Here is a 25,318-nt window from a genome sequence, read left to right on the forward strand (position 1 = left end):
TCATGGGAAAATATGTCTTAGAAGTTTACACTGGAAACAAAACCGTTTCTCTCAGAACTCATTTCCAACCCTTTTAGTCTTGCAGGGCTTCCGGTTCTGGAAAGGCGAGGCTGCAGAGACAGCAAGGTGAAGCCACCCGCCTCAAACTCGACCAAGTCCAGACTTTCCCCGGGGCAGAAAGAGCAGCAAACGAGGGCTCTGTCTGTGAAAGTAATCAGCACTCTTTTCTGCTGACCCAGATTCACAAAAGCTTTGGAGGTTTTCATACTTGAGAAAATACAGTAGTTCCCCCCACCCCATCCATAGTTTCACTTTCTGCAGTTTCAGTTACCCACAATCAACTGCAGTCCAAAACTATTAAATCAAAAATTCCAGAAACAAACAATTCACAGGTTTTAAATGTAGGCCATTCTGAGTAATGTGATAAAATCGTGGGCCACCCCGCTCTACCCCACCCAGGACGAGACTCATCCCTCTCTCCAGCATATCAGTGCTGTCGATACTCTAGCCAGCTAGTCACCTGGCAGCCATCTTGGTTATCAGATCAATGGTCTTGGCACAGGTAACAATGAATTTACTTAAGAATGGTCCAAAAGCACAAGAGTAGTGATGCTGGCAATTCAGATATACCAAAGAGAAGCCATACGTCCTTCCTTTAAGTAAAAAGTTGAAAGTTGTTAACTTAATAAGGAAAGAAAAAAAAAGTATGCTGAGATTGTTTAGAGTTATGGTAAGAACACATCTATCTATGAAATGGTAAAAAAAAAAAAAGAAAAGAAATTCATGCTAGTTTTGCTGTGGCACCTCAAACCACCAGTGTTATGGCCAGAGTGCGTGATAAATGCTTAGCTAAGATGGAAAAGGCATTCATCTTTATCGCAGGTATGTATGAACAGGAAGAGCAGTGTACGTAGGGTTCAGTACTATCCATGGCTTCAGGAATCCCCTGCAGAATGGTTCCCAGTTTTACAAGGACACCATCCTTACCCAGTGCGACCAGATTCCTATAGTTTTCCAGCATCACATCTCGGTAGAGGCTCTTCTGCGCAGGGTAGAGCTGGTCCCACTCCTCTCTGGTGAAGTCCACAGCCACGTCCTGGAATGTCAGTGACTCCTGAAACATCAAGTACATCCTTGCTCAGCCAGAAACCTTTTTTTTTTTTTTTTTTTTTAACTGGGGCCCTTAGGGGAAGGGATAAAGGTACAGCAGTAGACAAAGGTTAAAATGTCTAAGCCAGTGGTTTTCAACTGTTTTACACTTGGGGCCTGGTGACCTGGTGGGTGGAAATAGGATCACGCAACGAGTAAAGTTTTATCTTATCACGTGTAACAGTGCAACACGATATAAGCTGGTGCTTGATTTCTGAACTCCACATGTGTGATGCACTGAATACTAAAGTTTGTCTGAATGCGTTTTGTCTATTGCGCATGATTTGTAAATGCTCTCCATGGTGCAAAAGGTGTTTGAATGAGCCTACAAGTTCCAAAGTTATCGAAAACAACCTCTATAGTATTTTCAAAGATGATACAGGCTGATAAGTGGCAATCACCCTGAGCATAAGCGAATTCAACTAAAGTCACTGGGTCTCTAATCTTCATACAACATCAGAGTGATTGGCTCTCTCGTGGACTAGCATGAAATTTGGCAAATTAGTGGTTGAAAAACATTGGTCTAAACCAGGGGTCTCAAACTCACGGCCGGCGGGCCGCATGGGCCCGCCCACCAATTTTGTGCGGCCCGCAGACTGGCCCGCAGATTAATCCACGAAGTTTGATTAGTCTGCGGGCCGCACAAAATTGGTGGGCGGGCCGCATGGCTGCGAGTTTGAGACCCCTGGTCTAAACCATTGTGCTGAAGTCTTTAGGGCTCTGAGTAAACCAGGTTAAAATTTTTGAAACAACAATCAGTTGTTCTTTCTATCATCTTTTAAGACATAGAAAAACATGCATGAAATGACTTAAAGCTTTTTATAATCTGTTGCAGTGGACAGAATCTCATATCATCCAAACAAAAAAGATAAAGGAAATTCATGGTATAAGATTTCAGAAGTGACAGAATTCAGGATACGTTGGAACAGTGAAAATAGGTATCGAGTTGGTGTATCTACACAGTACATCAGGGTTTTAAGCTATGGACACAAGAGGAGCGAGGATATTTTAGTGAGTTAAAAAAAATTTTTTTTTATTTTAGTGAGAGGAGGGGAGGCAGAGACAGGCTCCTGCTTGTGCTCCAACCAGGATCTACCTGGCAAACTCACTAGGGAGCAATGCTCTGCCCATCTGGGGCCCCTGCTCTGTTACAGCCATTTTTTAGCACCTGAGGTAGAAGCCATGGAGCCATCCTCAGCACCTGGGGCCAACTAGCTCTAACGGAGCCATGGCTGCAGGAGAAGAGAAGAGAGAGTGAGAGAAGTGAGAGGGGGAGGTAAGCAGATGGGCATTTTTCCTGTGTGCCCTGACTGGGAATCGAACCCAGGACTTCCACACACTGCCAGGCAGATGCTCTACCACTCAGCCAACTGGCCAGGACCCTCAGTGGATTAAAAAAAATGAAAGCAACAAGGACAAATAGGTTAAGAATAGAAGGTATATGGTGCATGTTGAGAGGAGTAAAAAAACTGTCTTGTTCCAGGTAGGAATTTCAAATACCAAAGGGTAACCTCTATATTTCCTCCATTATCAATGCTTCTTAAACAACCCTTTTGCTCTAGGAGATCCAGACATCCAGACACAGATACACAACCAATATATATACTTCCCCCACCTCTTTTACTACATAATCCCTCCTTCCCCAAATACAACCCACTTCATGGGTACAATAACTTCTCAATTCTTCAGAATAAGTAGAGTGTGGTGTTCCAAATAAGTGTTCTTTCTCATAAGTTAAAATTCAGTATTTTAGTACAGTACTGACATTTTATTTAAATTAATTTTCATGCTTTGATAACATCTCTTTCTAAAATATATTGATATTATAATTCAATGATGTAGGCAATTTAGAGATGAGTCACCATGGCTGGAAGAAGTTAACTTGTCTAAGGACCTAGAGCTAGTAAACAGCGGGTTCATCTGACATCTCATTCTAAAGCCTATGCTCTTTCCATTATACCACAAAGATGTCTTTTCTGCTTCTGTAATATCTTCCCTTTTGTGATTTGTATTTCTAATTTCCTTTCAACTTTCCTCATGCTTCTTAAGCACCAGGGTGAGAAAAATTATGAATTGTAGTTTACATTATTTCTTTCTTTATTTTTATTGCCATGAGAGAGACAGACAGGAAGGGACAGAGATGAGAAGCATCAACTCACATTTGCATCACTTTAGTTTACTGATTGCTTCTCATATGTGCCTTGACCAGGGGCTTCAAGCAGAGCCGGTAACCCCTTGCTCAAGCTGGTGACCTTTGGGTTTTGAACCTGGGTCCTCAAGCATCCTAAGCTGATACTCTATCTACTGTGCCACTGCTTGGTCAGTCCTCATTATTATTTTTAAACTTAAAAAAATGTTGACATAATTTCAGACTTAAAGAAAAGTTGCCAGAGTAATAAAAGAAATTCTGCCCTGGCCAGTTGGCTCAGTGGTAGAACGTTGTCCTGGCGTGCAGGAGTCCCGGGTTCGATTCCTGGCCAGAGCACACAGGAGAAACGCCCATCTACTTCGCCACCCCTCCCCCTCTCCTTCCTCTCTGTCTCTCTCTTCTCCTCCTGCAGCCAAGGCTCCATTGGAGCAAAGTTGGCCCGGGAGCTGAGGATGGCTCTATGGCCTCTGCCTCAGGCACTAGAATGGCTCTGGTTGCAACAGAGCGATGCCCCAGATGGGCAGAGCATCGCCCCCTGGTGGGCATGCCAGGTGGATCCCGGTCGGGCACATGTGGGAGTCTGTCTGTCTGACTGCCTCCCCGTTTCCAACTTCAGAAAAATACAAAAAAAAGAAAAAAAGAAAAAAAAGAAATTCTTCTCTCTCCTCTCCCTTCTCTCTCTCTCCTATTTTTCTGGACCATTTTAAGTTGCAGACATGATACCTCTCTATGCCTGAAAAATTTGGTATTTATTCCTAAATAAACAAGGATTTCTCTTACATAAGAACAATACAGTAATCAAACTCAGGATATTAACACTGATACAGTACTGTCGTCAAAACTATAATTATTCAGATTCCACAAACATGTCCTAATAATTGTCTTTTATAACAAAAGAAAATTCAAGCTCATACACCCCATTTGGTTGTCTTGTATCTTTTGTCTGCTTTAATATGTAACAGTTTCTAAGCCTTTCTTTGTATTTCATAACATGGACATTTTAAAAAGTGCAGGCTGGTTATCTTGAGAATAAGCACTTTTGGCAGGAATAGTAGCAAAGGGGATGCCAGGTTTTTCTCATTGAAATCATATCGGGAGGTACACACATTGTTGACCAGTTCATTCCTGGCATTGTTAACTTTGATAATTTTGTTAAGGTAGTTACCTACCAGTAATTTTCACTAGAAATTTACTATTTTATCCTGTAATAAATAAGTATCTTCTGTAGAAGATACTTTGATACTCTAAATATCTTGCTCCTCAAACTTTCATCCACTAGTGTTAGCATCCACTGATAATTATTGCCTGAAACAATGGTAATTATAATGGTTGCTAAATGGTGCTTTTCTTTTTCTTTTTTTTAGTAAGAGAGTGAGAATGACAGACAGGAAGGGGAAGGGATGAGAAGCATCAACTCGTAGTTGACCTCTTTTTTTTTTTTTTTTTTTTTGTATTTTTCTGAAGTTGGAAATGGGGAGGCAGTCAGACAGACTCCCGCATGCATCCGACCGGGATCCACCCGGCATGCCCACCAGGGGGCGATGCTATGCCCATCTGGGGCTTTGCTCTGTTGCAACCAGAGCCATTCTAGTGCCTGAGGCAGAGCCCACAGAGCCATCCTCAGCGCCCGGGCCAACTTTGCTCCAATGGAACCTTGGCTGCGGGAGGGGAAGAGAGAGATAGAGAGGAAGGAGAGGGGGAGTGGTGGAGAAGCAGATGGACGCTTCTCCTGTGTGCCCTGGCTGGGAATTGAACCCGGGACTCCTGCACGCCAGGCCGACGCTCTACCACTGAGCCAACCGGCCAGGGCTGCCAGTGACCTCTTGCTAAAGCCATCAATCATGTTTATGATTTCATGCTCAGGCCGGTGACCCCGCTTTCAAGCTGGTGAGCCTGCACTCAAGGCAGATGAGCCCATGCTCAAACTGGTGACCTTGGGGTTTTGAACCTGGGTCCTCAGCATTCCAGGCCAATGCTCTGTCCACTGTGCCACCGCCTAGTCAGGCTAAATGGTGTTTTTCTAGTTCCATCATTCTTTGTATATTATTAGTTGGCTTTCTACTGTGATGTTTCCCTTCTCATTAATTCATTAATTTATATTGGATTTATTTTTTTATTTAATAAATTATAATCATTTACTATCAATTTATTTTAATGCTAAAATTATCCTAGATTTAGCCAGTAGTAGGCACTTCAAACTTAATTCTGTGTTCTTTGGCAGGTCCCTATCATTTTTTGAGTGCTTCTTTAATTTTGGGGACAGAAAAATGTTCTTTAAAAGTTCATCTTGTGCTTTTCTGCCCCAAACCTGGAATTAGTCATTTCTCCAAGGATCCCTGGCTCCCTTTAATGGTCAAATACTGACTGGCTCGTCAACCAGAGCTCTACAAGGTTACAATATGTCATGTTCTGCTCTGTTGGTCAACTACAAGTGGCTATGAGCACTTTCTTTTAATGTAGAATAGTATTTAGGAACTACAATCTGGGTACATGGTGTATTAAATGCTACTGGAGTAACACTGCTCCTAGGCCATCTTGGTGGTTGTATCTGGAAGACAGAGGTATGTATATAATGTTGTATGTATACATGAACACACATACACATGTGCGCATGTACATGCACAACTCCATATCCATTTCTATATGTAACTATATGTATTAAAACTATAGGGATGTTAGGATGTCTCAGAGTTGTGCTAAGAGTCCTCAGAGCTCTGAGTAATCCAGGTAAAATATTTTGAAACAACAGTTAATATCTGTATTTCTGCTATCTTTTAAAATAGATATAAAAACATGCATAATGGCCCTGGCCAGTTGGCTCAGCGGTAGAGCGTCAGCCTAGCGTGCGGAGGACCCGGGTTCGATTCCCGGCCAGGGCACACAGGAGAAGCACCTATTTGCTTCTCCACCCCTCCGCCGCACTTTCCTCTCTGTCTCTCTCTTCCCCTCCCGCAGCCAAGGCTCCATTGGAGCAAAGATGGCCCGGGCGCTGGGGATGGCTCTGTGGCCTCTGCCCCAGGCGCTAGAGTGGCTCTGGTCGCAACATGGCGACGCCCAGGATGGGCAGAGCATCGCCCCCTGGTGGGCAGAGCGTCGCCCCTGGTGGGCGTGCCGGGTGGATCCCAGTTGGGCGCATGCGGGAGTCTGTCTGACTGTCTATCCCTGTTTCCAGCTTCAGAAAAATGAAAAAAAACAAAAAACAAAAAACAAAAAACATGCATAAAACAAAGCTTGCTTTTAAGGTTTTTTTACAGTTAATAGCGGAAAGACGTCATATCACCTAAACAATTAAGAAACTATAGTTAAGATGTCACTGAAGGGGTGACATTTGAGGAAAGACTTAAAGGCAATAGTGTATGTGGCATACTCAAGGAAGAAGAATGAGGCCAGGGCGGCTAGACTGGAATGAGCAAGAGAGGAAGGTAACTGATAAAATCAGAGTTCTAGATAAAATCCAGGTTCTAGACTCTGGGACTTATTTGGGCCATCACAAGGACTTTGGCTCTTACTCTGTAGTGAAATGGGAGCCACATGTTTTGAGCAGGGATGACATGATCTGATTTACCATTACACTGCCATTTCCTGGGCAACATTTATTTTTTCAATCATCTTTTCTTTTTTTCCCTTCACCTTTACCATTCTTGCTAATCCATGTTTCCCAAAGCAAAGCTCTCACACCCACCCATTTTTCTCCATCTTCTAGTTTTAAGCTACCATTTTCTGTCATCTAGAATACTGCACACTTCCTCAGTAGTTCTTTCCCCTTTCCTTTCTTGCCTCTCACAAGTTCATTTATTTCATAGCATTCACCAGGTGGTTTTTTTAGGTGGAATTCAGTTACTTATCATATTATACTACCCTGCTTAAATTTCCTCAAAGGCTTTTCACTGTACTTAGAATAAAACCCAAACTATTCATGGCTGAAGGCCCCGCATACCTAGCTCCTGGATGCTTCTCTAAGCTTACCTCTAGTAATTCTCTCCCTCCCTTCTCTCCAACCACACTGGCCTTCTTTTAATCTTTCAGATATGCCCATGCTTTTTACACATGATGTTTAGCACATGCCACTCCTATTTCTACATATCCTTCACATCTCACCTTAAATTTTGTTTCCCCAGAGACTTCTTCCCTGATTCCCTAATGTACATTTACAGCATCTTATTTGTACAATACACATTTCTTTTTTTTTTTTAAACAGAGAGCGAGAGTCAAGAGAGGGATAGAAAGGGACAGACAGACAAGAACGGAGAGAGATGAGAAGCATCAATCATCAGTTTTTCATTGCGACACCTTAGTTGTTCATTGATTGCTTTCTCACATGTGCCTTGACCGTGGGGCTACATCAGACCGAGTAACCCCTTGCTCAAGCCAGTGACCTTGGGTCCAAGCTGGTGAGCTTTGCTCAATCCAGATGATCCCATGCTCAAGCTGGTGACCTCGGATTCCTCTGCATCTTAGTCCAATGCTCTATCCACTGCGCCACTGCCTGGTAAGGCATAATACACATTTCAATGTGCAATTTATAAGTATATTGCTGAATGTCCATCTGTCTCCATTAGACTGTAAGTAACTTGGGTTTAGGATCATGTCTGTTTTGCTCATCTTTATTATATGCGGCTTAAGTGTCTGTTTGTCGCCGATAGCTTATTGGTTGCTTGCATAACTGTACTAGCCAATGGGGTGAAGTTGCCATGGCTGAACGCAAATTGAGCGGGTCAGGGTGAACATTTGTTTGCATTGGCAGTCATCTGTTTTACATAAAAACCATGTCTTAATGTAATTTCTTTTAAGAATGCCTCCTAGAAAATACAGCACTGAAGAGGAGAGAAAAGGAGCTAAAGCTGCACAAAAACGGCTTTCTCAACAAAAAGAAACCACTGAGCAGAGAAAGACAAGGCTTGCTTCAGTCGCAGAGCAAATGCGTCTTTCTCGGCAAAATGAGACTGATGAGCATAGAGAAACAAGGCTTGCCTCAGATGCAAGACAAAAAAGCCCGTCTCAACAAAATGAGTCCCTTGAACAAAGGCAGCAGAGAAATGCAAAAAAAACGACAGAGTAATGCTGACCGAAACACATTTTTTTACCTGAGCCTGCATTTGGACACAGTCAACTTTATGTTGCCTGTTCAAGAGTTCGTGAAAGAACGGACGTAAAATTAAAAATAATTGATGGTCCTCTGCAAGGCGAGCTTAAAAATGATGGAAAGATCTACACAAGAAATGTTGTGTACAAAGAGATCTTTGACATGTGAATTAACATTTTATTATTTAAATCACCTTTATTTATTGAGCTAGCGGTGGCTCTTAAGAAATGTACCACCAGTGGTTTCCTTCATTGCACTCTACTTTAAGCAATTAAGCAAGTAGAAGGGGGAAACCCCGTGGGGCACTAAGCAAAGGGGCGTCCTCGCCACCTGCCCTGGGTAATTCAGTTTGAATTAGCAGACACCTTTGCACAAATCATTTTAATTACAATTTATAATATCTAGAACAGCGGTCATTTCGTATGACCGCTGGGCTTTCTAGTTGATATATATCTGATGGCAAGCATAATTTCTGGCACACCTGGCTATTCAAAAAATATTTCTTAAATGAATGAAACATCTTTCTTAACACAATAAATGCTTCTGGAAAATTAAAAGTAAACTTACCTGGGACCTGACTATCTGTGATCCGTGATTCATTTCCTCCTTTTCCATGTTCCCCTCCTGAAAAAGTACAGCAGTCTGAGAAGGCATAACTGAGAAAAAGAAGGAAGAAGTGTCTTGTCAATACATGGTGTTAAGGTTGAACCCAAACCTGGAGTTTTAGCTTTGTTAGGATGGCAGACAGTTCAGAGAGCAGTCCTCAAAGACATAAGCTTTAGCAGTGGTAGTCAACCTGGTCCCTACCGCCCACTAGTGGGCGCTCCAGCTTTCATGGTGGGCGGTAGCGGAGCAACCCAAGTATAAATAAAAAGATAGATTTAACTATAGTAAGTTGTTTTATAAAGATTTATTCTGCCAAACTTAGCGAAAATCTGACATAAACTACTTGGTAAGTAATTATTATTATATGCTTTAACTTGCTGTAACTCTGCTTTATAAATTTTATAAAGTAAAGTTACTTCCCCACTTTATAAATCACCATTACTGTGGAAATTTCTGGCAGATTGGCATTGGTCTGCACTGACAGTTGAAAAACACTGGAACAGACTATCTTCATCTTATTGTATGTTCTTTCCTCCTTTGTCAAATATTAATTTGACCATAAAGGTGTGGATTTATTTCTGGGCTCTCTATTTTGTATCATGGATCTATGTGTCTGTTTTCATGCCCATACCATGCTGTTTTGATTTCTATGGCCTTTTAGTTTAGTTTGATATCAGGTAGCATAATTCCTCCAACTTTGTTCTTCTTTCTCAAGATTGCTGTAGCTATTTTGGGTCTTTTGTGGTTCCATATAAATTTTTAAATATTGGTTGAATTCTGTGAAATACACCATTGATATATTGATAGAAATTGTGTTGACTCTACAAATTGCTTTGGGTAGTATTGGCATTTTAATGATGTTAAATCTTCCTATACATGAACACATTATGCTCCTATTAACTTGTATCTTCTCAATTTCTTTCTTAAGTATTAGTTAAGTGTTAGTTCTTTGGTAAAAAAAACACCTGTGCTGCCATCTCTGGTCTAGGACTTTTGTTTGTTGGGATTTTTTTAATTGATTTTAATTTATTGTGTTTACATACAATAGATTCTAGTGTTGCCCTGAATGCCTCCCTCCCCCATATTCCCCTCAACATCTTTTTTGCCCTCCTCCCCATACCGCCCTCCCCCCTTCCCTTCAGGTTTATCCCATCCTATCATCCCCGTTCCCTCTGTCCTCTTTTCCTCTGGTCCCTTTGATCTCTCCTCTGTCTCCATTCTGTTCCTCAGTTCACATTGTTCATTGGATTCCTCAAATGAGTGAGATCATATGATATTTTTCTTTTCTGCCTGGCTTATTTCACTTAACATAATAGTTTCCAAGTCCATCTGTGTTATTGCAAAAGGTAAGATTTCCTTCTTTTTCATGGCCCCAGAGTATTCCATTGTATATATGTACCACTGCTTTTTAATCCACTCATCCACTGATGGACACTTGGGCTGTTTCCAGATCTTCACTATTGTGAACAATGCTGCCATAAACACGGGGGTACATTTCTCCTTTTGGAACAGTGCTATAGTGTTCTTCGGGTATATTCCTAAAAGTGGGATAGCTGGGTCAAAAGGCAGTTTGATGTTTAATTTTTTGAGGAATATCCTATTGTTTTCCACAGTGGCTGCACCAGTCTGCATTCCCACCAGCAGTGCAGGAGGGACCCCTTTTCTCCACATCCTCACTAGCACTTATTCTGTGTTGTTTTGTTGATGAGCGCCATTCTGACTGGTGTGAGGTGATATCTCATTGTGGTTTTAATTTGAATTTCTCTAATGATTAGTGATGTTGAGCATTTTTTCATATGCCTATTGGCCATCTGTATGTCCTCTTTGGAGAAGTGTCTATTCATTTCTTTTGCCCATTTTTTGATTAAATTGTTTATCTTCCTGGTGTTGAGTTTTACAAGTTCTTTATAAATTTTGGTAATTAACCCCTTATCAGGCGTATTGTCGAATATGTTCTCCCATTGTGTAGTTTGTCTTTTTATTCTGTTCTTATTGTCTTTAGCTGTGCAAAAGCTTTTTAGTTTGATATAGTCCCATTTGTTTATCCTGTCATTTATTTTATTTGCCTGTAGAGATAAATCAGCAAATATATTGCTGCAAGAGATGTCAGAGAGCTTACTGCCTATGTTTTCTTCTAAGATGCTTATGGTTTCACGGCTTACATTTAAGTCTTTTATCCATTTTGAGTTTATTTTTGTGAATGGTGTAAATTGGTGGTCAAGTTTCATTTTTTTTTTTTTTTGCAGGTAGCTGTCCAATTTTCCCAACACCATTTGTTGAAGAGGCTGTCTTTACTCCATTGTATGCTCTTACCTCCTTTGTCAAATATCAGTTGTCCATAAAGGTGTGGGTTTATTTCTGGGTACTCTGTTCTGTTCCATTGATCTATATGCCTGTTCTTATGCCAGTACCAGGCTGTTTTGAGTACAATGGCCTTGTAGTATAACTTGATATCAGGAAGTGTGATACCTCCCACTTTATTCTTCCTTTTCAAGATTGCTGAAGCTATTCGTGTTCTTTTTTGGTTCCATATAAATTTTTGGAATATGTGTTCTATATCTTTGAAGTATGTCAGTGGTATTTTAATTGGTATTGCATTGAATTTTAAATTGCTTTGGGTAATATAGACATTTTAATTATGTTTATTCTTCCTAACCATGAGCACGGTATATGCTTCCACTTGTTTGTATCTTCCTTGATTTCTTTTATCAATGTTTTATAATTTTCCGAGTATAAGTCTTTAATCTCCTTGGTTAAATTTACTCCTAGGTACTTTGTTTTTTTGGTTGCAATAGTGAAGGGAATTGTTTCCTTAATTTCTCTTTCTGACAGTTCATTGTTGATGTATAAAAATGCCTCTGATTTCTGAGTATTAATTTTATATCCTGCCACCTTGCTGAATTCATTTATCAGGTCCAGTAGTTTTTTGACTGAGACTTAGGGTTTTCTATATACAATATCATATTATCTACGAATAATGATAGTTTTACTTCTTCTTTGCCAATTTGGATGCCTTTTCTTTCTTCTTCTTGTCTGATTGCTGTGACTAGGACTTCCAGGACTATGTTGAATAAGAGTGGTAAAAGGGAGCACTCCTGCCTTGTTCCTGATCTTAAGGGGATTGCTTTTAATTTTTGCCCATTAAGTATGATGTTGGCTGTGGGTTTGTCATAGATGGCCTTTATCATGTTGAGGTATGTTCCCTGTATTCCCACTTTGCTGAGAGTTTTGATCATGAATGGGTGCTGGATTTTTATCAAATGCTTTTTCTGCATCTATTGAAATTGTCATGTGGTTTTTCTCTTTCCTCTTGTTTATGTGATGAATCACATTGATTGATTTGTGAATATTGTACCAGCCTTGCCTCCCCAGAATAAATCCCACTTGATCATAGTGTATGATTTTTTTTTATATATATATTGCTGGATCCGGTTGGCTAATATTTTGTTGAGGATTTTAGCATCTAGATTCATCAGGGATATTGGCCTATACTTTTCTTTTTTTGTTGTCTTTGCCTGGTTTTGCAATCAGAATTATGCTCGCCTCATAAAAGGAGCTTGGAAGTCTTCCTTCCTCTTGAATTTTTTGAAATAGCTTGAGAAGGATAGGAGTTAGTTCTTCTTTGAATATTTGTTAGAATTCACTTTTGAAGCCATCGGGCTTTTGTTTGTTGGGAGTTTTTTGATAAATGTTTCGATTTCATTTGTTGTAATCGGTCTGTTTAGGTTTTCTGATTCTTCCCAATTGATTTTTAAAATATTATATGTTTCAAGGAATTTGTCCATTTCATCTAGGTTGTCTAGTTTTCGGCATACAGTTCTTCATAGTATTTTCTTACACTCCTTTGTATTTCTGTTGTGTCAGTTGTTATTTCTCCACTCTCATTTCTAATTTTATTTATTTGAGTCCTCTCTCTTTTTTTCTTGTTGAGTCTTGCTAAAGGTTCATTGATCTTGTTTATTTTTTCAAAGAACCAGCTCCTTGTCTTATTGATCCTCTGTATTGTTTCTTTAGCCTCTATGTCATTTATTTCCACTCTGATCTTTATTATTTCCTTCCTTCTACTACATATTTTCCAATGGCTTTAGGCGACCCCTGTGTTTTAGTCGTTCGACCCCCGCCGGGGTCGCGACCCACAGGTTGAGAACCGCTGATCTAGTGTGTCCTTCTTCAGCTTAGGAGGTTTTCAGTCATTATTTCTTCAAATAGGTTCTCAATCCCTTGCTCTCTCTTCTCTTACACACCTATGATGTGGATATTGTTATGCTTTGTGTTATCTGAAAACTATTCTCATTTTTAAAAATTATTTTTTCTTTTTGCTGTTCTCTGATTGTTTTCTGCTACCTGTCTTCCAAATTGCTTGTTCAAGCCTCTGCTTCATCCAACCTGTTTATTCCTTTTAGTGTATTCATTTTCAGATATTGTATTCTTCATTTCTGAGTGTCCCTTTTTAATAGTTTCTATATCCTTTTTATGCCATTGTAGTGCTAAGTTCCTTGAGTATCCTTATAACCATTTTTTCAAATTCTATATCTTATAAATAATTTATCCATTTCATTTAATTCTTTTTTTTTTGTGGAGAGTTCTCCCATTCTTTCATTTGGGGCATGTTTCTTTGTCTCCCCATTTTGGCTGCCTCTTTATGTTTGTTTCTATGTATTAAGTAGATCTGCTATGACTCCCAGTCTTTGTAGGGCAGCCTTACACATTAGGTGTCCTGCGGGACTGGGACCCAGTGGTGCAGTCTCCTTGATTACTTGAGCTAGGTGCTCCAGGAATGTCCCTTGTATTGGGTTATGTGGGCCCCCCCTGTTGTAATTGAGTCTTGATTGCTATTGGCCTGTGGGGTCAACTCAGGCTGGCTGGAGGATTGACCCAGACCATAGTGCACAAGCTACTGTGTAGGTGCTGACCCCACAAAGCTGAATTCACCTCAGCAGGGGCTGGTGCCTGCTGAGATCTTCCTTTGCTACTTGTAAAGCTAATTGGATCCTGCTCTGATGTCTGAAGCTGGTCACTGGGTATGTTGGTTCTGTAGTCTCTTGGGAGGGATGCTGGTGCAGCCCAAAGTCAGATGCTGCCTATGACTACCCCTTGGCAATCTGTTTGGAGCTACAAAGCAATCCACAGTTTGCGGCTACCTCTACTGGGCCTGGTGTGTGTAGAAAAGACCAAGCTACACATCAAGTCTGGCTTTTAACAGCACAGGGCCATGGGCAGTTCATCAAAAGTCCTAAGGCACCCTGAGATCTATCCACCTATGCCTGCCTCCACCTGCCTAGTACTCGAATTGCATGAGGTAGATTCTCAGTAAGAAACTAGATAGGGGTGAATAGTGTTTGCCAGACTGATAGAGGTTCAAACTTGGTGCCTGTGCTGGGTCTGAGGCCACTCAGCAAATGTCCCAGCGTATACTATGTCTAGTTGCCACCATGAGGTGCATGCACACCTTTGTGGTGGTGTGGGGGTCTCAGGGAGTCATCAGGGTGAGGCCAGCAGTTTATAAGGCCCCAAAATATCAATATTTGGCAGTGTGAAGGGAGGGCTCAGCACTGCTCAGGCGTATAAGGGAATAATGTCCCCCATCTAAGAGGGGTTCATTACTCACTCTGATCCACATGTTGCCCAGGAGCCCAATCTCAGCAGGGTGGGGCCAACAGGAGTCAGGAGGATATGGCTAGTGGGTCTCCCATGAGGGAAAGGTGCTAGTCAGGCTTGGGGGAAGAGAGGGGAGTGGTTTTAGCCCCAGAGCCACAAAACTGTCCTGGATTATTTCCAGATCTCATGAGAGTAGAGCCATCAAAAGTCAGTAGAATGGAGCTAAAGAGTGGACCTAGCAGACCTCCCGTGATGGGGAGGTGCCAGTCAGGTTCAAAGGAGTGAGAGACCCCTGCCCCAAAGCCACACAACTCAAACACTGACACCCCCTGACTTTGCCCAGACCTCTACACCCTGACCCAGGCAGTTGACTCCTCAGCAGGGCACACGTTCTGCAGAGTGGGGCTATAGGGAGTCCAAGGGTGGAGCAATTGTATTCCCTCTGGCTGATGCCTTAAAGAGAGGAGTGTTCCAACCAAGAACGATGGCATCTGTGGTGTGGAAAAATGACAAGGATCCTGGCGGCTGTCTCTTTAGCTCTCTCCCCAGAGTCACAAACACCAGTCTCTCCTCATGCAAATTTAGTCCAAAGCCAGGTTGAGTGTCTGAGAATGAGATTTTGTGTGTTGACCCTTTACGAGGGCACCTATGTCTTTAGCAGACTCCTGTCTCTCCCTGGTGGACAGAATCCCTGCTAATTTTCAGAGCCAGTTGTAGTGTGGCTGCCCCTTCATGGCTCTGGTGGTCTGGGCTGGGGAGCCAGGCTTGGGGTTTAGCCCCCATTCTTTTAAAAGGGAACCTTTGCAGCTGAGATGTCCCTCTGGAATATATGCCTCTGCCCATGGGAGTGGGGCCAGCTCTTTCACATCTCTGCTCTTCCTACCCATTTTGGTGTGCCTTCTCCTGTAAATTCTTGGTTATGACTTCTCTTCACCTAGCCTTCAGTTGGTTATTCAGGGTGATTGCTCTATATTTTAGCTGTAATCCCAGTTTTATCCTGGGAGGAGGTGAGTAGAGCTTCCATCTACTCCACTGCTGTCTTGGATTTGTTATATAATCTTTTAATGTATTGCTGAATTTGGTTTGCTAATACTTTGTTGAGGATTTTTGCATCTGTGTTCATGAGGGATACTGGTCTATAATTTTTTGAAACATCTTTGTCTGGTTTTGAAATCAGAGTATTGCTGGCCTTATAAAATGAGCTTGGGAGCCTTCCCTCTTCGTGAATTTTTTTGAAATAGTTTGGTAAAAATCACCAGTAAAGCCATCTGGTCTAGAATTTTGTTTGTTGGGAGTTATTTATTTTTTTGACAGAGACAGAGGGAGAGAGTGAGAAATAGAGAGAGAGAGAGACAGAGAGAGAGAGAAGAGAGAGAGAGAGAAGAGAGAGAGAAAGAGAGAGATAGGAACAGATAGGAAGGGAGAGAGATGGGAAGCATCAAATCTTCAATGCAGCACCTTAGTTGTTCATTGATTGCTTTCTCATATATGCCTTGCCCCGGGGGTGGGGAGTGGGGGCTACAGCAGAGTGAGTGACCCCTTGCTCAAGCCAGCAATCTTGGGCTCAAGCCAGTGACTGTGGGGTCATGTCTATGATCCCATGCTCAAGCCAGTGACCCTGTGCTTAAGCTGGTGAGCCCATGCTCAAGCCGGATGAGCCCACACTCAAGTTGGCAACCTCAGGATTTTGAACCTGGGTCCTCCACATCCCAGTCTGATGCTCTATCCACTGCACCACCATCTTGTCAGGCTTTTGGGAGGTTTTTGATTACTTATTCATTTTTGTTAATAGTAATTGGCCTGTTCAGATTTTCTGTTTCTTCTTGATTCTGTCTTGGAAGATTGTATTTTTCTAGCAATTTATCTATTTCTTCTAGATTGTAAAATTTTATGGCATGGTTGTAGTATTTTCTCATAATTTTTTGTTTTTCTGTGGTGTCAGTTGTCACTTCTCTTTCATTTCTAATTTTATTAATATGGGTACTTTCTCTTTTTTCTTGATAAATCTCGTTAAAGGTTTATCAATCTTGTTTATCTTTTCAAAGAACCAGTTCTTGGTTTCATTGATCTTTTGTATTGTGTTTTTATAGACAGTATTTCATTTACTGCTGATCTAATCTTTATTTCCTTCCTACTGTTCACTTTGTATTTTGTTGTTCTTTATCTAGTTCCTTGAGGTATATTTGAAACTTTTCTTGTTTCTTGAGGTAGGCCTGTATGGCTATGAATTTCCGTTAGGACTAATTTTACTGTGCCCCATATATTTTGGGTTCTTGTGTTTTCATTTTCATTTGTCTCAAGATATCTTTTGATTTCTTCCTTGTACTTATTGTCAGAACATTGATTATTTAGTAGAATGTTATTTAACCTCCATGTTTTTCCCCCCCTTATAATTGATTTCTAGTTTCATATCATTGTGGTCAGAGAAGTTGCTTGATCTTTGTAAACTTATTGAAACTGGTTTTCTGTCCTAACATATGGTCTATTCTGGAAAATGTCCTCATGGGCTTGAAAAGAATGTGTATTCTGCTGTCCAGGTGTGCAATATCCTATAAATATCAATTATATCCATCTGGTCTAATGTGTCATTTATGTCCATTGTTTCCTTGTTGACTCTCAGTCTGTAAAATTGTTGCATTGATATCAATGTAGTGGTATAGTTCCATAAAATTACTGTTGCTCTCTCATTTTATATGTCAATATTTGCTTTATATCATATATTTAGATGCTCCAATATTGGCTGCATAAATGTTTACAGGGGTTATATCCTTTTGTTTGACCCCTTTATCATTATGAAATGTCCTTTGTCTCTTGTTATAACCTTTGTTCTATAGTCTGTTTTGTCTAAGTATTACTATCCTAGCTTTTATTTATTTTCCATTTGCATAAAACTCTTTTCCCATCCCTTTAGTTTCTGTCTGTGTCTTCTGATCTTAAGTATATCTCTGGTAGGTGGCATATGTATGGGTCTTGTTTTCTTTTAAAAAATATTTTATTTACTGACTTTATGAGAGGGGGTACAGTAAGAAGTATCAACTCATAGTTGCTTCACTTTAGTTGTTTATTGATTGCCTGCTTTATCTGTCTTGACCAGACAAGCCCAGGGTTTCAAACCAGCCATCTTAGCATTCCAGGTCAACACTTTATCCATTGTGCCACCACAGACAGGCAGGGGTCTTGTTTTCTTTTTTTTTTTTTTTAATTTATTCTTATTTTATTTATTCATTTTTAGAGAGGAGAGAGAGAGAGAGACAGACAGAGAGAGAGAAGGGGGAGGAGCTGGAATTATCAACTCCCATATGTGCCTTGACCAGGCAGGCCCAGGGTTTCGAACCGGTGACCTCAGCATTTCCAGGTCGACGCTTTATCCACTGCGCCACCACAGGTCAGGCGGGGGGTCTTGTTTTCTTATCCATTCAGCTACCCTTTGTATTTTGACTGGAGAACATAGTCCATTTACATTTAAAGTGATTATTTGCCCTGGCCAGATGGCTCAGCGGTAGAGTGTCATTGGCCCAATATGTAGAAGTCCTGGGTTCGATTCCCAGTCAGAGATACAGGAGAGGTGCCCATCTGCTTCTCCACCCTTCCCTCTCTCCTTCCTCTCTATCTCTCTCTTCCCCTCCCGCAGTCAAGGACTCATTGGAGCAAAATTGGCCCAGGGGCTGAGGATGGCTCCATGGCCTTCACCTCAGGCGCTAGAATGGCTCCGGTTGCAATGGAGCAATGCCCCAGTCAAGCATTGCATTGCTCCCTAGTGGGCTTGCCGGGTGGATCCCTGTTGGATGCTTGCAGGAGTCTGTGTCTGTGCCTTCCTGCTTCTTACGTCAGCAAAATACAAAAATAAAAATAAAATTTAAAAAATAAAGTGATTATTGATAGGTTCATAGTTATTGACATTTCATTATTTATATTTATACTTTTTCCCCTTCTTCTTAAAGAAGTCCTTTTAACATTTTTTTATTTTAAAAAGACTTTATTCATTTTAGAGAGAGAGATGCAAGATTGAGTGAGAGAGAGAGAAGGGGAGGGAAGCAGGAAGTATCAACTCCTGTATGTGCCTTCACCAGACAAGCCTAGGGTTTTGAACTGGCGGTTTCAGCATTCCAGGTTGATGTTTTATCCACTGCACCACCATAGGTCAGGCAACATTTCTTGCAACACTGGTTTGATTTGATGAACTCTTTTAGCTTTTTCTCATCTGGGAAACTCTCTCTCCTTCACTTTTACTTTATTTTAAAAATACTTTTTTTTTTTTTTTTTTTTTTTTTTTTTTTACAGAGACAGAGAGAGAGTCAGAGTAAGGGAAAGACAGGAACAGATAGACAGGAACGGAGAGATGAGAAGCATCAATCATTAGTTTTTCATTGCGCATTGCGACACCTTAGTTGTTCATTGATTGCTTTCTCATATGTGCCTTGACCGTGGGCCTTCAGCAGACCGAGTAACCCCTTGCTTGAGCCAGCGACCTTGAGTTCAAGCTGGTGAATTTTTGTTCAAACCAGATGAGCCTGCGCTCAAGCTGGTGACCTTGGGGTCTCGAACCTGGGTCTTCGCATCCCAGTCCGACGCTCTATCCACTGCGCCACTGCCTGGTCAGGCTACTTTTTGGTTTTTTAAAAAGGTACACATGCATAAAACCACACAGGGCTCATTTTAGTCTTCCTTCTTTCTTTTTATTTTTTATTTTATTTTATTTATTTACAGAGACAGAGAGTGAGTCAGAGAGAGGGATAGACAGGGACAGACAGGAATGGAGAGAAATGAGAAGCATCAATTATCAGTTTTTTGTTGCGACACCTTAGTTGTTCATTGTGATTGCTTTCTCATATATGCCTTTACTGTGGCCTTCAGTAGACCGAGTAACACCTTGCTCAAGCCAGCAACCTTGGGTCCAAGCTGGTGTGCTTTGCTCAAACCAGATGAGGCCGCACTCGAGCTGGCGACCTCAGGGTCTCGAACGTGGGTCCTTCGTATCCCAGTCCAATGCTCTATCCACTGTGCCACCACCTAGTCAGGCTAGTCTTCCTTCTTTCATCATTGATAACTTCTTTCTTCAACAGTGAAGAATTGTTGGCTCTCATTATCTATAATATCGTTACTTATTTGCTCAATTTTGGTATACAAATAAGTAGTTTCAGAATGTCTAACTCACACCCCTGTGAGAAATGTATTTACAACTTGATTATAACATTTATGTAAAGTTCTTTGTCTTTAGACTTACAGAATCCATTCAAGATAATGTTTTCTGAAGTTATGTAGGTTAGTTCTCTCCTTTGCCACTTCCTTCAGTGTGGTTATTTCATTCATTTGTAATATAGTTAGGTCCATTTGTGTTTGTAGTTAGGTCCATTTGTGTTTGTATTCATTCTCTTCTATTTTATTCTATACACTCTCAGGTGGCTTCACCCATTGCCACAACTTCACTGATCATCTTACTTAGCTACTCAACAACACACATACCCAACCATCTTACTGGACATCCTCATGTAGATGTCTCTCAGAATTTCTTAAGTTAAGCATGTTCAAAACTCATTCTCTCTTAAGTCTCTTGCCATATATTCACCGTAAAGTATATCAGAGCACTGACTCTACCACCAGACTCATTGAGTTTGATTCCTGGTTCCACAGGTTACTAGCTGTGTGAATTTGGTTGGGTTGTTTAACCTCTCTATGCTTCAATGTCCTCATCTGTAATACTAGGAACAATAGCACATGCTTTGTGGGTTTGTTGTGAAGAGTAAGATAGTGAATATCTGTAAATATTTAGAATGTAGCATAAAGTTAGCTATAGTTACCATATATGTTACATATTATTCTTACTCTCCTATCATATTCCCTATTGTAATAAATAGCACCACTACACCTGAAACCTGAATACTATCCCTGATTTCCCACTCTTACCCATATTCTTTCTTCCCAATCAAAAATCAAATTCTTGTAAATTCACCCTCTTAAATATGCAGTGAATGTTCCATCTCACTTCCACTACCTTGCGTCAGGCCACTATCATCTCTCACTCTAATTACTACCATACCCAACTAACTGGTTCTTGATGTTAGTCCAATATTTTCTTCACACAGCAATCAGAGTGATCTTCCCCCATCCCCCTTCTCTACCATAAAAACACCTTCATTTTATTTTCTGATAAATATTAGAACAAAAGTTTTAGTAAATACAGAAAAGTATAGAGAAAATTAACTATAATGTCATCACCCAGAGATAACCAGGAAGTTTTTGGGAGTATACCCTTTCAGACTTTTTCTGTGCACACACACACATATGCACACACAACACAAACATTATAATATAACATATGTTATTAATATATGTATAATTTTTTTAAAACCTGATTTTAATTGATAAAATTGTGTATATCACTTGATAACAGGAAACAAAATCTAAATATTCATTAAAAATAGATTCACTGGGTCCTGGCCAGTTGGCTCAGCAGTCGAGTGTCGACCCAGCGTGTAGAAGTTCAGGGTTTGATTCCTGATAAGGGCACACAGGAGAGGTGATCATCTGCTTCTCCCCCCACCCCCTCTCTTGTCCCCTCCTGCAGCCATGGCTCAACTGGTTAGAGTACTTCGGCTGGGTGCTGAGGATGGCTCCCTGGAGCCTCCACCTCAGGCACTAAAAATAGCTCAATTGCGAGCATGGTCCCAAATGGGGTTTGCCAGGTGGGTCGCGGTCAGGGCACATGCAGAAGTCTGTCTCTGTATCTCCCCTACTCTCACTTAAAAAAATAGATTCATTGTATATTCCATTGCATGAAATACCCACATTTAAAAAGAATTAATTATTAATAGAAATTTAGGTTCTTTTTTCTTTCTGCTGTTACAGATAACAGCAATCACTAAACATTTTTGCATAATTTTGTTTCGTTATTTCCCTAGTATAAATTCCTAGAGGGGAAAGTGCTGAGTCAGAAAGAAGGCAAAATACTATTCAGGATGGTTGTATTATTTTACATATTCATCAACAATATATGAGAATGACCTTTAGCCAGTGTTAGTCTTTATTCTTTTTAAATCTAATACAGGAGGTCCTCAGGTTACGACAGTTTTGACATACAATGCTCACTCCCATAAAAACTTTAAAAAAATGAGACATAAGTATTTCGGCTTACACTGTTAGCATCATACTTACAGACTACATGGGTGAACTAGTTTGGTTGTGTGTGGCGGAAGAATACACAGTAACATGGCATATGAGTGAGGGAGAGTTGGCATCCCCTGGTACGCTTACCTACGCCATTTTGGACTGTTAAAAGCACAAGTGTTCCGTTGTGTTATGCTAGGGTGTGTTTCAACTTACACTAAAATTTGGGTTACGTCACTGTTGTAGGAATGAAACTGTGTTGTACCCCAAGGTCCCCCTGTACATAAATAGTATTTAACTGCTGCTTTAACATACATTTTTAGATAACATGTGAGGCAGAATTTTTTGTTTTTAGCTTTTATATTTTTTCTTTTATAAATTATCCTTCCATGTCATTTGTCCACTTTTCTACCATATTGTCTTCTTATTGATTTGTAAGAGGTTTTTTTACTACAATTTAGTGTGCAATAAAGGATTAACTGAGCAGGTCCAAATTCTGTATATTCCAAGGAAAGATTTGCACCTGGTGTTGTTCCTATTAAACTCTTGGAACATCCTGCCTGTTAAGTGTCTCTGTTTACCTGAGGCTTTGGGACAGGTCAGAAAGTTTATGCTAATAATGGGATTTATGGTGGAAACCTTGGGCCATGTGATATCAGCTTGCCCTCTGAAGAGGCTGGAGACCGAAGGTAGCAACATGGGTGGTCAGCCATGCCTACATGATCAACTTCCAATAAATGCTCAGGACACCAAGATTTGGATGAGCTTCCCCGGTTGGCAATACTGCATACATACTGTCACATGTCATTGCTGGAAGAATTAAGACTACCTGTAGAACTCTATTGAGAGAGGACAACTGGAAGCTTGTACTTTCTCTCTGCTGGATCCTGCCTTACTTTGTTGCTGATTTTTTTTTGGGGGGGGGGTATTTTTCTGAAGTGAGAAGTGGAGAGGCAGACAGACTGACTCCCACATGCACCTGACTGGATCCACCCAGCATGCTCACTAGGGGGCGATGATCTGCCCATCTGGGGAGTTGCTCCTTTGCAACCAGAGCCATTCTAGCACCCGAGGTGGAGGCCACAGAGTCGTCCTCAGCGCCTGGGCCAACTTTGCTCCAATGGAGCCTTGGCTGCAGGAGGGGAAGAGAGAGACAGAGAGAAAGGAGAGGGCGAAAGGTGGAGAAGCAGATGGGTACTTCTCCTGTGTGCCCTGGTCGGGAATTGAACCCGGGACTCCTGCATGCCAGGCCGATGCTCTACTGAGCCAACTGGCCAGGGCCCTTTGTTGCTGATTTTAATCTGTATCCTTTTGCTGTAATACTTCTGTTACTGTGATTATAACAGTTTTCATGAGTTCTGTGAGTTCTTTTAGAAAATCATTGAACCTGAGGATGGTGTGGGGACCTCTGAACATATAAGTAACCAACTCCCTATCATAACATAAATAACAAGCATAGCCTCCACTTTATCATTTGTATTTTATTCTTGCTGCTTTTAAAAAAGTTAATTAAAAATTTTCTGCATTATAATACCAGAGGTTTTTCCCTTAATGTGTGTGAGGGTTTCTGTTTTTTTCCTTACACACGTTATAGATGTTAACACATTCTACATAAAAATATGAGTACATAAAACATGGGTGTATATAGAGTAAAATGCTATGCCCTCCAACTCTTCTTCTACTTCCCTCCCTGGAGGTCATTCACTGTCACTTGGTGTGCATGCTTTTCTGTACATTTACAAACATATAACTACAGACCATACTTAACATAATGCATACCGTACTATTTGCATTATTCTGTAACTTCCTTTACTCACAGAATGTCTTAGAGCCCTGTCTGTTAACTTGATAATAAAACTACCTCATTCCATTATAAAGCAGCACAGTATTCCACTGTATGGCTCTATGTGATATATTTATATCCCAAGTGAACATTTAAGCTGTAGCCATTCCTCACAATTACAAACAATACTGTAATAAACATCTTTGTGCATACATCCTTGTGTACCTGGGCAAGTATTTCTGCAGAACAAATACTGCAGTGGAAATTTTCAGCCACAGACTGAACTCATTTAACATTTTGGTAGGTATAGTCAAATTGCCATTCAAAACATCTTCCTTAATTTCTTTTTTTCTTTCTTTCTTTCATTTTTCTGAAGCTGGAAACAGGGAGAGACAGTCAGACAGACTCCCGCATGCACCCGACTGGGATCCACCCGGCACGCCCACCAGGGGCGATGCTCTGCCCATCCGGGGCGTCGCCATGTTGCGGCCAGAGCCACTCCAGCGCCTGAGGCAGAGGCCACAGAGCCATCCCCAGCGCCCAGGCCATCTTTGCTCCAATGGAGCCCTGGCTGCGGGAGGGGAAGAGAGAGACAGAGAGGAAAGCGCAGCAGAGGGGTGGAGAAGCAAATGGGTGCTTTTCCCATGTGCCCTGGCTGGGAATTGAACCCGGGTCCTCCGCACGCTAGGCCGACGCTCTACCGCTGAGCCAACCGGCCAGGGCTACATTTTCCTTAATTTTACAACTAGTGCCCTTCTTTCTCCCCTCCCCCAGCACTTTCCTCAATACTTTGTATCATCTGTATATATTTATATTTCACCGGTCTAGTGGGTGAAAAATATCTTTGTCTTAATTTCCATTCTATGTGTATCTCTGAGGTTAAGCTTTATTTTTGTTTACCGATTAGCTGTGTTTCTTCTATAAATCGCTGTGCATTACCACTGCCCATTTTCTTTTTTTTGTTATTAACAGATGTTCTTTATACATTACAAACAGCAATACTTTACTACACATGTTGCAAATATTTTAATGTCTCTTATTTTTAGGCCTTTGTTCTTTTTAAATACAGAAATTTAAAGTTTTGATATAACCAAGTTAACAAATTTTCCCATAGTGTTTTGTGTCCTGTTTGAGTAGCTAGAGCATAAATTGCAAGGGTAGAAGGCAAAGCAGTATGCAGTATTACGGTTATAAAGGGTTTTGAGGGTACCGCTAAGAAACTAGAACATTATCCTGAAGGCAACAGGGAGGCCTGTTAGTTTTCAACAATAGAATGATTTTCAACAAATATTCCCCTTTTTTATTTTTTTATTTAGTGAGAGGTGGGGAGGTAGAGACAGACTCTTGCATGCGCCCCAACCAGGATCCACCCTACAAGCTCACTAGGGGGCGATGCTCTGCCCATCTGGGGACCTTGCTCCATTGCAACTAGAGCCAATTTTTATTTTTTTATTTTTATTTTTTTAAATTATTTTTATTTATTCATTTATTTTTTTTAGGGGGGGGAGAGAGAGAGAGAGAGAGAGAAGGGGGGAGGAGCAGGAAGCTTCAACTCCCATATGTGCCTTGACCAGGCAAGCCCAGGGTTTTGAACCGGCAACCTCAGCATTCCAGGTGGATGCTTTATCCACTGCACCACCAAAGGTCAGGCAGGAGCCAATTTTTAGTGCCTGAGGGAAGACCTAAGTGCCTGGGGCCAACTTGCTCCAACTGAGCCATGGCTGCAGGAGGAAAGGAGAAGAGAGAGAGAGAGAGAGAGAGAGAGAGAGAGAGAGAGAGAAGTGAGAGGGGGAGGGGTAGTAGAGAAGTAGATGGGCACTTCTCCTGTGTGTGCCCTGACTGGGGA

At 41.1% G+C, this 25,318-nt stretch overlaps 1 protein-coding gene across 2 annotated transcripts in view; it reads right to left on the reverse strand.

The window, feature by feature from the left end:
* ZNF713 (zinc finger protein 713) overlaps positions 1-25,318 on the reverse strand; it is a 35,866-nt gene that overhangs the window by 8,950 nt on the left and 1,598 nt on the right. Inside the window, exons 2-3 of one of the 2 annotated variants that reach the window (XM_066379963.1) lie at positions 8,949-9,005; positions 988-1,114 (exon numbers count right to left, since the gene is read on the reverse strand). In XM_066379963.1, the coding sequence (XP_066236060.1) occupies positions 988-1,114; positions 8,949-9,005 (184 nt within the window). Of the gene's footprint in view, positions 1-987; positions 1,115-8,948; positions 9,038-25,318 lie in introns of both variants that reach the window. The other variant, XM_066379964.1, reaches the window with a different exon arrangement.

The sequence above is a fragment of the Saccopteryx leptura genome, chromosome 4 (genome assembly GCF_036850995.1).
Source record: "Saccopteryx leptura isolate mSacLep1 chromosome 4, mSacLep1_pri_phased_curated, whole genome shotgun sequence".
Classification (NCBI taxonomy): domain Eukaryota; kingdom Metazoa; phylum Chordata; class Mammalia; order Chiroptera; family Emballonuridae; genus Saccopteryx; species Saccopteryx leptura.